At 31.0% G+C, this 16,523-nt stretch overlaps 2 protein-coding genes across 2 annotated transcripts in view; one reads left to right on the top strand and one right to left on the bottom strand.

The window, feature by feature from the left end:
• The first annotated feature begins 272 nt into the window (after nucleotides 1-272).
• wnd (wallenda) overlaps nucleotides 273-16,523 on the top strand; it is a 52,442-nt gene continuing 36,191 nt past the window's right edge. Inside the window, exons 1-2 of the mRNA XM_065504129.1 lie at nucleotides 273-383; nucleotides 15,503-15,772. Coding sequence (XP_065360201.1) covers nucleotides 15,609-15,772 — 164 coding nt within the window. The 5' untranslated portion in view covers nucleotides 273-383; nucleotides 15,503-15,608. The remainder of the gene's footprint in view (nucleotides 384-15,502; nucleotides 15,773-16,523) is intronic.
• On the bottom strand, nucleotides 5,007-11,471 carry LOC135954650 (protein I'm not dead yet-like). The gene is made up of 12 exons (XM_065504860.1): nucleotides 11,376-11,471; nucleotides 11,196-11,313; nucleotides 11,011-11,127; nucleotides 9,198-9,346; nucleotides 9,016-9,130; nucleotides 8,687-8,865; nucleotides 8,219-8,551; nucleotides 8,069-8,163; nucleotides 7,924-8,010; nucleotides 7,593-7,786; nucleotides 7,393-7,530; nucleotides 5,007-5,238 (listed from the first exon to the last, which is right to left on the bottom strand). The coding sequence occupies exons 1-12, from the start codon at nucleotides 11,378-11,380 to the stop codon at nucleotides 5,086-5,088; spliced, it is 1,683 nt and encodes a 560-aa protein (XP_065360932.1). The 5' UTR covers nucleotides 11,381-11,471; the 3' UTR covers nucleotides 5,007-5,085.

Genomic DNA, 16,523 nt, shown 5'->3' with positions numbered 1-16,523 from the left:
GTTAAGAAGCATAATTGAAAATAAAAATCAAGAAAAAAAAAGAAAAATCCAAAAAAATATGTACAAAATCTTTAAAACAAAAGAAAATTCTTATAAAATAAAAGGGAAATTACAACAAAAAAATATTTACAAATAATAAATAGCTGAAAAAAAAGAATCTCTAAAAATAACTAAAAAAATTAATTCTTTTATAACAAAAAAAGCAAATAAAATTCTTAATAAAAGCTAAAGAAAAATTGATTTTTTTTTAAAGAAAAATCTCAAATTACTTTAAAAAATTTAAACAACAACTACAACATTAAAGCCATTACGTTTCATTTTGTATGGTTCGTTACTCGTTTTAATACGTTTATTGATTTGGATTATAATTCTTAGAAATCTATGTAAGTTTCTATTTTTGTTGTATTTGATTGAAAATTTCTGTATTTTTTTTTGTTGTATTTTTGTTAACAAACATTATTACTATAAGGAGTTCTATAAATATCCCCCAAAGAGTATTAAAAATAAGTTAGGATACATAAATATTTGTAGGTTTTTTTATGACTTCCTTTCAAATAAGCTGAAAACGTCATAATTTATGTGTGTATGCGTATTTGAAAAGAGAGTACTATTTATATACCTTTTTTTAAAAAAAGGACCCTATAGGAATTATATAGACAATGGTAAAAATCTTTGGAAATTGAAAAAAAAAGTAAGCAAATGCTCAAACTCTGAAAATTTCCAATTAATATATTGAGTTCAAAATTCATGATCTTAAATCTGTATTGCCGCATAATCGAAATATTTATGACTCCTAAAAAAATATTCCGAGGGACATTTGTATGGGGGCAAGGTGTTTGTCTAATTTCGCAAACATAAAACACATTAACTTCAAAATAATAGTGGATATTTTACAAAAGTCTTGATTCGAAAAAAAAATAATTAGAAAATAAAACAAGTAAGAGTGCTATATTCGGCTGTGCCGAATCTTATATACCCTTCACCAAATTATACTTCAAAATTTTAAATATTTTTAGGTAAACAAAATTTAATTTTTTTTTTAGTTGTTTTTTTCATTTTTTGGAAAAATTTTTTTTCGATTATTTTAATTTTTTTAAATTAAAATTTTTTTTTTTTAAATTTTAAAAAATTTTTTTTTGGTTTTTTAAATTTTTTTTTTTGAAAAAAAAAATTCGGGTTAAAAATTTGTTTCCCGATTTTGACCCATTGTAGGTCCAACTTACTATGGTCTTATATACGTCGTTGCAAATGTCTTTGAAATATCTATCATTAGATATCCATATTGTCTATATTAATGTCTTAGTAATCCAGATATAGGTCAAAAATATGTCAAAAATCTAGGTTGTCTTGGTTTTTTCCTCATATCTCAGCCATTTGTGGACCGATTTTGCTGATTTTAAATAGCAAAATTCTCGAAAGCATGTCTGACAGAATTATTGAAGATTTGGATCCCGAAGATATCTGGTGTCTTCAGAAAACTGATTTCAACAGACAGACAGACGGACATGGCTTAATCGACTCCGCTATCTATAAGGATCCAGAATATATATACTTTATATGGTCGGAAATGAAAAATGTAGAAATTACAAACGGAATGACAAACTTATATATACCCTTCTCACGAAGGTGAAGGGTATAAAAATGTATTCCGTATACCTATAATGTGGACCCGTTAACATTTGAACCAAAATAATGTATTGAAATTTTTATATTCAGTCCAATTATGAATAAAAAATCCGCGGGAGTTTTTTCCCTTTTCCCATTTTTGCTATTCAAATTCAATAAAAATGGGAGAAGGGAAAAACTCCAGCGGATTTTTTATTCATAATTGGACTGAATATAAAAATTTCTTTTAGGAAATAGAAAAGTTATGAAATAAGTAGAAAATCAGGATTAGAGGAATTTTGGTTTTTGAATAAATATATATGCACCAAAAGAGTAGATTCATGTTTTAATTCACTCAGATTATTTCAAGAATTTTCACTGCTATAGTGCGGACAACTCGATAATCCGACCGAGCCTAAAACTATATGTGTCCGGATTGTCGAAGTTGCACTGTAGCTTCAAAAATTTATTAAATGATTAAATTTTTCTTCAATTAAAATCTAGTACAAAAAGAAAATTTTTCCAATTAATTTTGTAAATGATTTGATTTAACAAAAATTGAATCATTCAAAGTTTGAATAAATTCTATTATTAATTAACTTTAAAACTAATTCAGTTTAAACAAAGGCTTTAGAATGAATCTAAAAAATTAAATATTAGTATAGGATTTATGGACGAAATGCTGACATTTTTGTAATTACGAATTAAGATTTTAGTGAATTAAGCTCAAATTTTATTAATTAATTCGAAGCTCTGATATTTAATAATTATAACACTAAGTTTTTATATGAAATTTGGCTATAATATTCCTAATTTACAGTATCATTATATATTTCGGGAATAGCCGGGTACCCGGGAATGTAAAAAAAAATTTCCCGATTCCCGGGAACCAAAAATGTCGGGAAATTAAAAAGCCTAGTCATGACTTAAAGTCATAATGTAAATGCCCCCAAAATGAATTTTTGGGAAATTTCCCCCAGCTAACTGCTTTTATTTGGAACCTTTCAACTGACAGACAGACTTTTTGCTTCTACGACCAATATTTCAATATGTTACAAACGGAATGACAAACTCAATATATCCCCCCACCCATCTTTTTTGATGCTGGATATAATAATAAACTGCCGTTAACCTGTTGTTATTTGGTTGTAACAATTAAAGAATCTAATTTGTTTCTTAAACAGTAAAAAATAAGATTAAAAAGTTTGGAATATAGTTGTTTGGAAAAAATATATTCTCATCAATCTTAAAGGGGGATCAGACGGCATGTATTGCTTGTGTTTTGTGCCATGTATTGGGACATTTTTCCATATGTAAACATATACATACCGTGTGATCCACATGAAACTTTGTGTATGTAAAATACATGTGTATTACTCGTGACATTTTTGGCAATTAGAGCATGTTCTATTTTCGTGTGTATAACAGTGTTGTATTTTCAAATACAAACTTCCTTAGTTCTGGAATGATCTATTTTTTCTGTTATTTATACTTTGGGATTTATTTGTAACAAAATAATCGACGACCCATAAACAATATTAATAGATTAAACTTAATTTAATATCCAATCTTCAAGTCAAAAACCCGTCCCTAGAGGTTAGCTTATACATGTATCCAACTTTTTAGAGTAAAAAGCAAGAGTCCTTCTTGAGTTCCGTTGTAATACCTGGGACCGAATTACAGCAATCGATATGTAGTAAAATTGATCGTATTTTTATTATTCAGCAAGAATTTAGTACATATTATTATAATTTCGATATCGAAATTATTTTTCGATCACGAATGCGGTAAATCGACACCTTGGTAATAGGGGATCTAGAAGAGGAAAGCGATTTTCCTCATACACTTATCTGCAGAATTCGAAATACTATCTTTAACTCTACTGAAGTCATTATATGAATGATTTAATAGTGATAGTGAAGCACGTCTATCGAAGCACCAATACTTGATACAATGACCAGTGATTGCAACATTCCGCAGTCGATCACGAGATCTGTTATGTTGCAGATCGACGACAGTAATACTTGGGCTATATGGGTTTCTCCATTCGAAGATTTATTTAGAAAATAATTTGTTCGAATCTAATTACCCAGTAACTCCCTATAGGTCTACTCTCAATCTATCGTTTGAACGATGAAAGCAGTTCATCAAGTAATCTGTCAATCACATCATCCAAGCACGAAGGCTATATTTGGACGGTGAATTCACAATACAGTTTTCAGTAACACCTTGGTATCCCGGTACTCAAAAAGTTCAACTGCAGAAATTGTTGTCATTTCCATAACATACTTAACAGATTTCTGAGCGGCTTTACCATCAGTGTAAATCGGAATATTCTACCCATATACTTGGCCAGCCAGTTCGCAGCCCTTAAAAAAGTCGTGAAGTTTGAAGAATACTACATCGATCTGGATTAGATTTCGAATTTGAAGACGAAGAATTGGATTCAATACTCCATGAAGATTTTTGGCAAACGCAACAAGAGCTTGCAAAATCATTGAGAGCTACTCAAGCAGCAATTTCAAAATGGGAGACCTTGAAAGACAATTTTGTATGAGCGAAATGCTGCTTGAACGCTAAAAGAGAAAATCAGTTTTGCACAGAATGATTAAGCGTAAGAGATCGTATGTGAAGCCCGGCCGCCCAGCCGATTCGACAACAAAGCCAAATATCCATGGTGCAAATGTAATGCTATGTATTTGGTGGAACCAAAAGGATCTTTATGAGCTGCTGAAATCTGGCCAGAATATCACAGGTTACTTGAAGCGAGCATTGACCGATAAACGCCCAGAATATACTTAATGAGAGCTTAATATACCATTATAACAACGTTCGGTCACAAAATTCTGAAATATAATTGGAAATTTCTGAAATTCAATTGGAAATGGTATAGAAGTGTTTGCAGCAAATTATTCAGAAAAACATTTGTACCTGTTCTAAAAGAAGTGACTTGGAACTCGTTTTACTTGTAAATAATAATAATAATCTTTTCATTATAGAAATTAAAAGCTAAACTATTTAAACACCATCTTATTTCCAACCAGACCCCCTAAAGAGAGATTTTCTCACATGTATCTATGTATTTATAACTGTGTGTTTGTTAACGGAAGTATTTAACTTTGGCTGCTAAAAACAAACTTTTTCACCACACTTTTGCCTCCATAATCTATACAACACACACAGGTCAAAGACTAAAGAACAACAAAATAGTTTTTTTTTTAATGCGAGTCTGTTGGAAAACCATATGACGCCAGTTATCCTTCTTAACTTTAACACCAACACAATCACATACTCTCTTTGAAAACCCACACATATAAATTATGTATATATAGTACAATATTAAAACTTTATCCTAAAGATAAAACTTGAAAAATTTGGTGTTTACAGAAATAATTAAATATTTAGGTATTTATTTAACAATCTGTATTGGATTTAAATAGTATAACAATGAAAATAAATAAAATCAAATCATTACATACATTAAAGTTCTAACATTTTGTTCATGTCGCCACCAGCATCCGATTTGGCCCAATCTGGAAATTCTCGATTTGGATATACAATATAATGCATGGTTTGAACATTTACCAAGAGCATAATCATAGTAAAAATACTGGGTAAAAGACCGGCACTGGCCTAAAAGGATTATAAAAAGAAAGAGACATTACTAGGGGAAAAATAATTATGGATGATTCACTACTACTTTCTTCATATATTCCAGTTTTTATCCGGCAATTATTAAAAAAATTATGATTATTTCCAATCATTGTCTTTAAAAGATCCAATTACTTTTAGTCAGGGACTTAAGAGTTCAGGGACTATTTAAGAACTATTAAATAACCACGATTGTTTAAAACTCTTATACAGGGACTATTAAAGAACCACAATGGTTTTAAACTCTTATACAGGGACTATTAAAGAACCACGATTGTTTTAAACTCTTATACAGGGACTACTAAAGTACCACGATTGTTGAAAACTCTTATACAGGAATTATCAAAGAACCACTATTGTTTTAAACTCTTATAGAGGGACTATTAAAGCGCCACGATTGTTTTAAACTCTTATACAGGGACTACTAAAGAACCAATATTCCTTTAAACTCTTATACAGGGACTATTAAAGAACCACGATTGTTTTAAACTCTTATACAAGGACTATTAAAGAAGCACGATTGCTTTAAACTCTTATACAGGGACTATTAAAGAACCACGATTGTTTTAAACTCTTATACAAGGACTATTAAAGAAGCACGATTGCTTTAAACTCTTATACAGGAATTATTAAAGAACCACGATTGTTTTTAACTCTTATACACGGACTATTAAAGAAACTCAATTGTTTTAAACTCTTATACAGGAACTATTAATGAACCACGATTTTTTTCAACAATTCCTCTTATACAAGGACTAATGCAGGAACTTTTAATGAACCACGATTGTTTTCAATAATTCCTCTTATACAAGGACTAATGCAGGAACTATTAATGAACCACGATTGTTTTAAACTCTTATACTGGGACTATTAAAGAACCAAGATTGTTTTAAACTCTTATACAGGGACTATTAAAGAACCAATATTCCTTTAAACTCTTATACAGGGACTATTAAAGAACCACGATTGTTTTCAACTCTTATACTGGGACTATTAAAGAACCACGATTGTTTTAAACTCTTATACAGGAACTATTAAAAACCACAATTGTTTTAAACTCTTATACAGGGATTATTAAAGAACCACTGTTGTTTTAAACTCTTATACAGGGACTATTAAAGAACCACGATTGTTTTAAACTCTTATACAGGGATTATTAAAGAACCACTGTTGTTTTAAACTCTTATACAGGGACTATTAAAGAACCACGATTGTTTTAAACTCTTATACAGGGATTATTAAAGAACCACTGTTGTTTTAAACTCTTATACAGGGACTATTAAAGAACCACGATTGTTTTAAACTCTTATACAGGGATTATTAAAGAACCACTGTTGTTTTAAACTCTTATACAGGGACTATTAAAGAACCACGATTGTTTTAAACTCTTATACTGGGGCTATTAAAGAACCACGATTGTTTTAAACTCTTACACCGGGACTATTAAAGAACCTCAATTGTTTTAAACTCTTATACAGGGACTATTAAAGAACCACGATTGTTTTAAACTCTTATACAGGGACTACTAAAGAACCACGATTGTTGAAAACTCTTATACAGGAACTATCAAAGAACCACTATTGTTTTAAACTCTTATAGAGGGACTATTAAAGCGCCACGATTTTTTTCAACTCTTATACAAGGACTATTAAAGAATCACGACTATTTTAAACTCTTATACAGGGACTATTAAAGAACCACGATTGTTTTAAACTCTTATACTGGGGCTATTAAAGAACCACGATTGTTTTAAACTCTTATACAAGGACTATTAAAGAACCACGATTGTTTTAAACTCTTATACAGGGACTATTAAAGAACCATGGTTTTCAAAACTCTTATACAGGGATTATTAAAGAATCACGATTGATTTAAAGTCTTATACAGGGACTATTAAAGATCCATGATTGTTTAAAGCTCTTATACAGGGACTAAATACTATTTTAAACAGTTCCTCTTATACAGGATCTATTATAGAACCACGATCGTTAAACACTTCCTCATATACAGGGACTATTAAAGAACCTCGATTGTTTTAAAAATTTCTTCTAATACAGAGACTATTACCGGGACTATTAATGAACCATGATTGTTTTAAATTGTTTTCGGTTATCAAGAATATAAAAATCTCTTTACCATATATTTCGATTTTATCCCAGCATAACCAGCTATAATGGCATTTGCTGGCGTACCCACTGGCAAATGAAATGCCATGCTACAGGCAATGCCAGCTGGAAATACCAACATTATGGGATTCATTTTAATGGCCACAGCCTAAAAGAAAATTGTAAGTCTTCTGTAAATGCCCAAAAATTGAAAATTCAAACAATAATTACCAATTCCTGTAAAATGGGTACTAAAATATTACAAATGGGTACATTAGCGCTGAAGTTGGTTAAAACAGTGGCAAACACTATGGCAGCCATTTGTACAGCTAAGGCGGGATATTCCAATAAAAAGGTCATAGCGCGACCTAGTAGCATGGCCATGCCACTACTTTGACTGCCCTCGGCCAAAGCAAAACCGCCGCCTAGAGGAAATAAATAAAATAAGATAGTAATATAATATTTCAATTTTTCAAATTACTGTAGAAGCAATACTGAGAAATTTAATGTCTGGTCTTGTTCTGTGTCTGCATTAAATATTTATATTGTTTGTTGGACTTACCTAATAGAAACACCAAACCCCAGGGAGTGTTAGCATTTATAAATTCCCAGGCTAATAAGGCCTTTTCACGCACCGTAGGATAGGGGCCTAAAAACAAAAAACGTTTGTTTAATATTCAAAGATAATATTTAAAACCTGAACTTACCCTCCGATTTAAGATGGCTACAGCAGAAGCAAGTCATGGGGAACATAAATAAAGCCAAGACCACAAACATAACCGGACAGGATGACCGTATGGAACTAGAATTTTAAAGATTTTTCAAAGCTATTTCAATTTCTTTCAGTTTAAACTCACACTGCATTTAAAATGTCCCCCCAACCGGGCATAAAACCTGGGGCCCGGGTAAACAGCAGTACAACCATGCAAATAAACCACCATAACACCTGCCACTCATGCACCGACATGGGACCCAATTCATCATATTTTTGCAAAACTACCGCCTTAACAGTGTCAACCGCCAAGGTGCCTTTGGCCACTTCTAAGCCCTCTTTGCTTTTGGGACGAAACAACCCGAAGTGAGTTATTTGCAAGCAGATGTAGAGAAGTAAAGTATCCACTACTACCATGGGCAAAGCCCAAGCCATAAAGGAGGGAAAGTCGATTTTGTCGGTGGCCTCGGGAAAGCGGCTAATGAAAAATCATATTAAAAAAAGTGTTGAGTTTTAGCTACCAGAGGGGTTATTGTGTAACTCGAACGATTTTCTTTGCATAACGAATTACAAAACAACTCCCTAGTATTAAGCTTATACTTTAAATAAGTACTTTTCATAAATCCCCTTTAAGGTCAAATTAGTACCGGTGCCTATAAGAGTACCACAGCCGCCTATAGTTGAGGCATAGGCCACGCCAAAATAGAAACCCATGGCAATTTTTGAGGGATGTTTTTTGCCTTCAACAGCAGGCTCCACTTCTTCGTCCATGTACACATCAATGACATTGTTCTGAAATAAAGACGATTTCAATATTTATGAAATTTAAACCCTTTAACCTCACTTTGCCCTACTACCATTTTGAACAAAATGTTTAAATTTATATGAAAATATCTAAAGTGATTTAACAAATTAAAAGGCCTTATTTATATATTTACCAACCGTTTCCAATTCCTCCATTACTGCTTTTATTATAGGACACATCATGGCCGCTGAGGCAGCATTTGAAATCCACAATGATATAAAACTTGTAACACATATTAAGCCGAAATGCAAACTAAAGTATTTGAAAATAAATTTAGAAACAAATACGTATGTACTTTTCAATATATATTTAATTTTACCGTCTAGGACTGCAGCCCACTATTAAAATGGTTCTCAAGGCCAATCTCTTGTGTAGATTACAATATTCCACTGCCAAAGCCACCATTAAACCACCCAGAAACATGACAAGGGTGTCTTTGAAATATTGCTGACAAGTGGTCTCTGAATCCTAAAATAGCAGAATGTAAGATAATAAAAACCAATGATTGATATACTTGAATACTTGAGGGACTATTGTAGAACCACGATTGTTTTAAACAATCCTCTTATACAGGGATTATTATACAACCACGATTGTTTAAAACTCTTATACAGGGACTATTAAAGAACCACGACTGTTTAAAACTACAGGGATTGTTTTAAACTCTTATACAGAAATTATTAATGAACCACTATTGTTTAAAACTCTTTTACAGGAATTATTAAAGAACCACGATTGTTTAAAACTCTTATACAGAGATTCTTAAAGAACCACGATTTTTTAAACTCTTATACAGGGACTATTAAAGAACCAATATTCCTTTAAACTCTTATACCGGGACTATTAAAGAACCACGATTGTTTCAAACTCTTATACAGGGACTATTAAAGAACCACGATTGTTTTAAACTCTTATACAGGGACTATTAAAGAACCACGATTGTTTAAAACTCTTATACAGAGACTCTTAAAGAACCACGATTTTTTAAACTCTTATACAGGGACTATTAAAGAACCAATATTCCTTTAAACTATTATACAGGGACTATTAAAGAATCACGATTGTTTTAAACTCTTATACAGGGACTATTAAAGAATCACGATTGTTTTAAACTCTTATACAGGGACTATTAAAGAACCACGATTGTTTTAAACTCTAATACAGGGACTATTACAGAACCACGATTGTTTTAAACTCTTATATAGTGATTATATAAGAACCACTGTTGTTTTAAACTCTTATACAGGGACTATTAAAGAACCAATATTCCTTTAAACTATTATACAGGGACTATTAAAGAACCACGATTGTTTTAAACTCTTATACGGGGACTATTAAAGAACCACGATTGTTTTAAACTCTTATACAGGGACTGTTAAAGAACCACGATTGTTTTAAACTCTTATACAGAAACTATTAAAGAACCACGATTGTTTTAAACTCTTATACAGAGACTCTTAAAGAACCACGGTTTTTTAAACTCTTATACAGGGACTATTAAAGAACCTCGATTGTTTTGAACTCTTATACAGGGACTATTAAAGAACCACGATTGTTTTAAACTCTTATACAGAGAATAATAAAGAACCACTTTTGTTTAAAACTCTTATACAGAGACTCTTAAAGAACCACGATTTTTTTTTAACTCTTATACAGGGATTATAAAAGAACCACTGTTGTTTAAAACTCTTATACAGAGATTATAAAAGAACCACCTTTGTTTAAAACTCTTATAAAGGGACTATTAAATAACCACTGTTGTTTTAAACTCTTATATAGGGACTATTAAGGAACCCCGATTGTTTTAAACTCTTATACAGGGATTATTATAGAAGCACGATTGCTTTAAACTCTTATACAGGCAATATTAAAGAACCAAGACTGTTTTAAACTCTTATACAGGAACTATTAAAGAGCCACGATTGTTTTAAACTCTTATACATGGACTATTAAAAACCCTCGATTGTTTTAAACAATTACTGTAATGCAGAGACTATTGAAGAGTCCTGAAAGAGCTGCATCTTAAGATAACAAAACACAATGGAGCTATTGGAAACTAAATATTTGTGATTCGATATATGTATGGACTTCAACACTTCCAAATCATTTTATTAATTTCATTTCAAACTTACCAAAATTCCCAATAAGGGTAAAGCAAACATGGGCATTAAAGATGTAACATATAGAGGAATACATTCTGTGATCCAATAAAGACAGCAGATCATAATCAGATACATGCAACGGTATTCCTAGACAAAATGTTCAATAATTTATAAGATAATAAGAAAAATTGTTTTATTTAACTTTAAAAACTTACCGGTCCTTCATTTAACAGGGGTACGGGTAACAAAATTAAAGGTACTATAATACTAAACACACCCTTCCAATGATTACCACAAAATTTACCAAATGTGGGCTTTTCTTTATCATTATCTCTAAGAAATAAAAAGCACTCATATAAATTAATTTTAAATATAAAAACTAAAAGAAAACTTACGCCATTTTTATTTAAAAATCTTTAAAACAAATATTTGTTAACAAAAAATTATATTTTAATTAGATTTATTTAATGAAATAAACTGCAAAGTTTAGTTTGTTTTTTATTTTTTATTTTATTGCTTTAATTTAAACAAGTGTTTTTATACCCTCCACCACCATAAGTGGTGAATGAGGGTATATATAAGTTTGTCATTCCGTGTGTAACATTGAGAAATATTCATCTGAGACCCAACAAAGTATATATATTATTGATCCTTATGAAATTCTAAGTCGATTGAGCCATGTCCGTCTGTCTGTCCGTCTGTCCGTCTGTCCGTCTGTCCGTCTGTGTAAAACACGCTCACGTCCAAAATACGCAAACAAACTTAGTAGAGTTGCAAGAAAAATGTTTATTATTGTCCTAAGCACTTTGGTATTGAAAATCAGCGAAATCGGTACAGTGAAACCAAAGTTATGAATGAAAATGTGGGACAACCTCAAAAAAAAATTGATAATTTTCACATATTTTTGGACATTTTTTGTAAATATATTGCAGCTAATATCATAAAATTTTGCACTCGTTACTTTTATGATAAAAGGAGTAACTCTGGTGAAAATTATAAGAATCGGTCCATGATTTCTCCTAGCCCCCATACAAATTTCTTCCCGAAATATGGTTCTATGGTCTATAAATGCCTACAAAATAGGAATATCCACATGAAATTCAGCGAAAATAAGTTTCGTGGTAAAAGAAATTATATTAAAAAATTTTTCGTGGATCGGCCCATATTTGACCATAGCCCCCATATAAAGTACACTTCCGAAAATCTCTTAAATAAGCATAAATGTCTTATAAAAATCGCTATCAAGTTGAAATTCGACATAAATAATCCCAATATATACCAAAATTGCTGTACCTAATTCTATGAAAATCGGCCGATAATTGGTTATAGCTCCCATATAAGGACCACTTCCGAAAAACACAATAACCTACATAAATATCTAAAAAATATCAATATCAAAAGAAAATTTCACAGACATCCACAGTTTATATTTAGAAATCATACTACTATATTTTGTGAATATCGGTCCATATTCGACCATAGCTCCCATATAAGGTCCACTTCCAAAAATCAGTTAAGTACTCATAAATCTCTTATAAATACATTTATCATGCTAAAATTCGACAAAAATTATACTCATATATATAGATATCACTGTACCAAATTTTATGCAGATTGGCCGATAATTGGTCATAGCTCCCCTATAAGGCCCATTTCCGAAAAAAGATATTAACCTTGAAAAGTATTAAAAACATATCGATATCAAAATTAAATTACGCACAGATCCAGTAATTTGAATCCAGTAATCATACTTCTGGATTTTGTGAATATCGGTCCATATTTAACCATAGCTCCCATATAAGGTCCACTCCCGAAAATCACTAATATCCTCATAAATTTCTTACAAATATAGTTATCAGGATGAAATTCAAAACAAATTTATTCAATATATACAAAAATCGATGTACCAAATTTTATGATGATAGGCCCATAATTGGTCATAACCTCCATACAAGAACTACTTCAGGAAAACACATTACCCTGCACAAATATCCATAAAAATCTACACTCAACCAAAATATTACACCGATGAGTAATTTGTATCCAAGAATCGTACTACAAGATTTTTTAAATATTGGTGCATAATTTGGCATAGCTCCCACATAAGATCCATTTTTGTTAATAGCGTTGTTTATATGAAATTCTACAAAAATAGCCCTTAAATACTTAGGACCATAATAGGTCATAGCATCCATATATTAAATCAAAATAGTACACAGATCAGTAATTTGTATTCAAAAATCATAATACTGAATTTTGTGAATATTGGTCCATAATTGGCCACAGCTCTCATATAAATACATAAAATTCACGTAAAAATATTTTATGACAATCGAATCATAATAGGTCATAGCTCCCGCATAGGTCTCACAACCAAATATTTTGAAATTTGTCTAAATATATTTGTATACCCTTTTTATACCCTCCACCACCATAAGTGGTGAATGAGGGTATATATAAGTTTGTCATTCCGTGTGTAACATTGAGAAATATTCATCTGAGACCCAACAAAGTATATATTATTGATCCTTATGAAATTCTAAGTCGATTGAGCCATGTCCGTCTGTCTGTCCGTCTGTCCGTCTGTGTAAAACACGCTCACGTCCAAAATACGCAAACAAACTTAGTAGAGTTACAAGAAAAATGTTTATTATTGTCCTAAGCAGTCTGGTATTGAAAATCAGCGAAATCGGTACAGTGGAACCAAAGTTATGAATGAAAATGTGGGACAACCTCAAAAAAAAATTAATAATTTTCACATATTTTTGGACATTTTTTGTAAATATATTGCAGCTAATATCATAAAATTTTGCACTCGTTACTTTTATGATAAACGGAGTAACTCTGGTGAAAATTATAAGAATCGGTCCATGATTTCTCCTAGCCCCCATACAAATTTTTTCCCGAAATATGGTTCTATGGTCTATAAATGCCTACAGAATAGGAATATCCACATAAAATTCAGCAAAAATAAGTCTCGTGGTAAAAGAAATTATATTACAAAATTGTTCGTGGATCGGCCCATATTTGACCATAGCCCCCATATAAAGTACACTTCCGAAAATCTCTTAAATAAGCATAAATGTCTTATAAATATCGCTATCAAGTTGAAATTCGACATGAATAATCCCCATATATACCAAAATCGCTGTACCTAATTATATGAAGATCGGCCGATAATTGGTTATAGCTCCCATATAAGGACCACTTCCGAAAAACACAATAACCTACATAAATATCTAAAAAATATCAATATCAAAACAAAATTTCACACAGATCGGTAATTTATATTTAGAAATCATACTACTGGATTTTGAGAATATCGGTCCATATTTGACCATAGCTCCCATATAAGGTCCACTTCCGAAAATCAGTTAAGTACTCATAAATCTCTCATAAATATCTTTATCATGCTAAAATTCGACAAAAATTATACTCATATATATAGATATCACTGTACCAAATTTTATGCAGATTGGCCGATAATTGGTCATAGCTCCCCTATAAGGCCCATTTCCGAAAAAAGATATTAACCTTAAAAAGTATTATAAACATATCGATATCAAAATGAAATTACGCACAGATCCAGTAATTTGAATCCAGTAATCATACTTCTGGATTTTGTGAATATCGGTCCATATTTAACCATAGCTCCCATATAAGGTCCACTCCCGAAAATCACTAATATCCTCATACATTTCTTACAAATATAGTTATCAGGTTGAAATTCAAAACAAATTTATTCAATATATACAAAAATCGATGTACCAAATTTTATGATGATAGGCCCATAATTGGTCATAACCTCCATATAAGAACTTCTTCAGGAAAACACATTACCCTGCACAAATATCCATAAAAATCTACACTACTACAAGATTTTTTAAATATTGGTGCATAATTCTGCATAGCTCCCACGTAAGGTCCACTCTTGTTAATAGCGTTGTTTATATGAAATTCTACAAAAATAAGCCTTAAATACTTAGGACCATAATAGGTCATAGCATCACCAAAATAGTACACAGATCAGTAATTTGTATTCAAAAATCATAATACTGAATTTTGTGAATATTGGTCCATAATTGGCCACAGCTCTCATATAAATACATAAAAATCACGTAAAAATATTTTATGACAATCGAATCATAATAGGCCATACCTCCCGCATAAGTCCCACAACCAAATATTTTTAAATTTGACCACATATATTTGTATACCCTTTTTTATACTCTGTTTCTTCGCTTGTGGTTAAAAGGGAAAAATGTTGATCCAAACATATTAACTAATTATTAAGCATATAAATTGTTAAATTTCATTTCATGAGGTCCAGACTTAAACTCGACAACACTTTCCCTTTGAAATAAAATATCTTTTGCGTAAACTAGTCTTTCTAACAATTGTTATATTATTTCAGCTTTTATACCATCATATTAAGGTGGAGGGTATTTAAGATTCGGCACGGCCGAATATAGTACTCTTACTTGTTTTATATTAATATTTAATTTAATTTATTTACTTACAGATTTCTTTAAACATTTTTCTTTGAACTTTTCGCGAAAAATGAGAAAAATTACCTAAAGAAAATTTAGGTATTCTTTTTCGGGTTTCGGTTTCGGTTTGGTGGCTCGATGTGGAACATGCATCCCTATAGTGAGAGTTTGAGCAAAAGTCGTGAAGATTTAGTAACCGCCTCAAAATTAGCATCACAAATCGTCTTAGCATCGTATAAACATCAGCGTCATGGCAGCAGTCCAAATTTGTATCAGGATCAAACAGATAATATACGAAGGAGGTGAGTTTTCATATAATTTATATTCATATTACTCTTATTTATAAAAAAAATCAGTATTTTATTTCTTGTTATGTTGTGTTAACATCTATAGAACTTAAAAATTCTTTTAATTTATTTTATATTTACAGTAATGACTCATTCATTATTAGCGCGTAATTTTTGATAAACTAGACAGATATTTTGTTCAAAATATTGTATAATTGCCATTTGATTATTCTGATAGTGGGGTTGTTATCATTTTCTAACTGTTTGTTTTTCTTAAAAAATAAATTCCCTAAGACTTGGTATAAAAGTTTTTATATGATGAATATATCGAGCCCTTAGCGCCAAATTATCGTAAGCGACAAAACACAAATTTTACAGGAGAAGGTTTTTTTTTGATTATTTTGAAATTTATACATAGAATAAAAAATGTTACACCCTGTCTATACCTGATAAATTTTTATCATGATAAAAGTCAAAATCGTTGTCATGATAAACAATTATCCAGTATAGTCGCCATTTATTAGTATTATTGCTTCGTTATGACAAAATTGTTAGTGCTTTTTCACAGACAACTTTGTCTTGACAACAAACGTCATTAATTGTTATAATAAATATCGGTCCATAAATAACGGAGATATGAGCAAAAAACCGGGACAACCTCAATTTTTGACCTATTTTTTTTATCTATATCTGGATTACTAAGTCATTAATATAGACAATATGGATATCTAATGATAGATATTTCAAAGTCCATTGAAAAAAAAAA

The sequence above is a fragment of the Calliphora vicina genome, chromosome 3 (assembly GCF_958450345.1).
Source record: "Calliphora vicina chromosome 3, idCalVici1.1, whole genome shotgun sequence".
Taxonomy (NCBI): domain Eukaryota; kingdom Metazoa; phylum Arthropoda; class Insecta; order Diptera; family Calliphoridae; genus Calliphora; species Calliphora vicina.
Note: the sequence above shows the minus strand (reverse complement) of the source record. Positions and strands in the feature narration are given on the sequence as shown.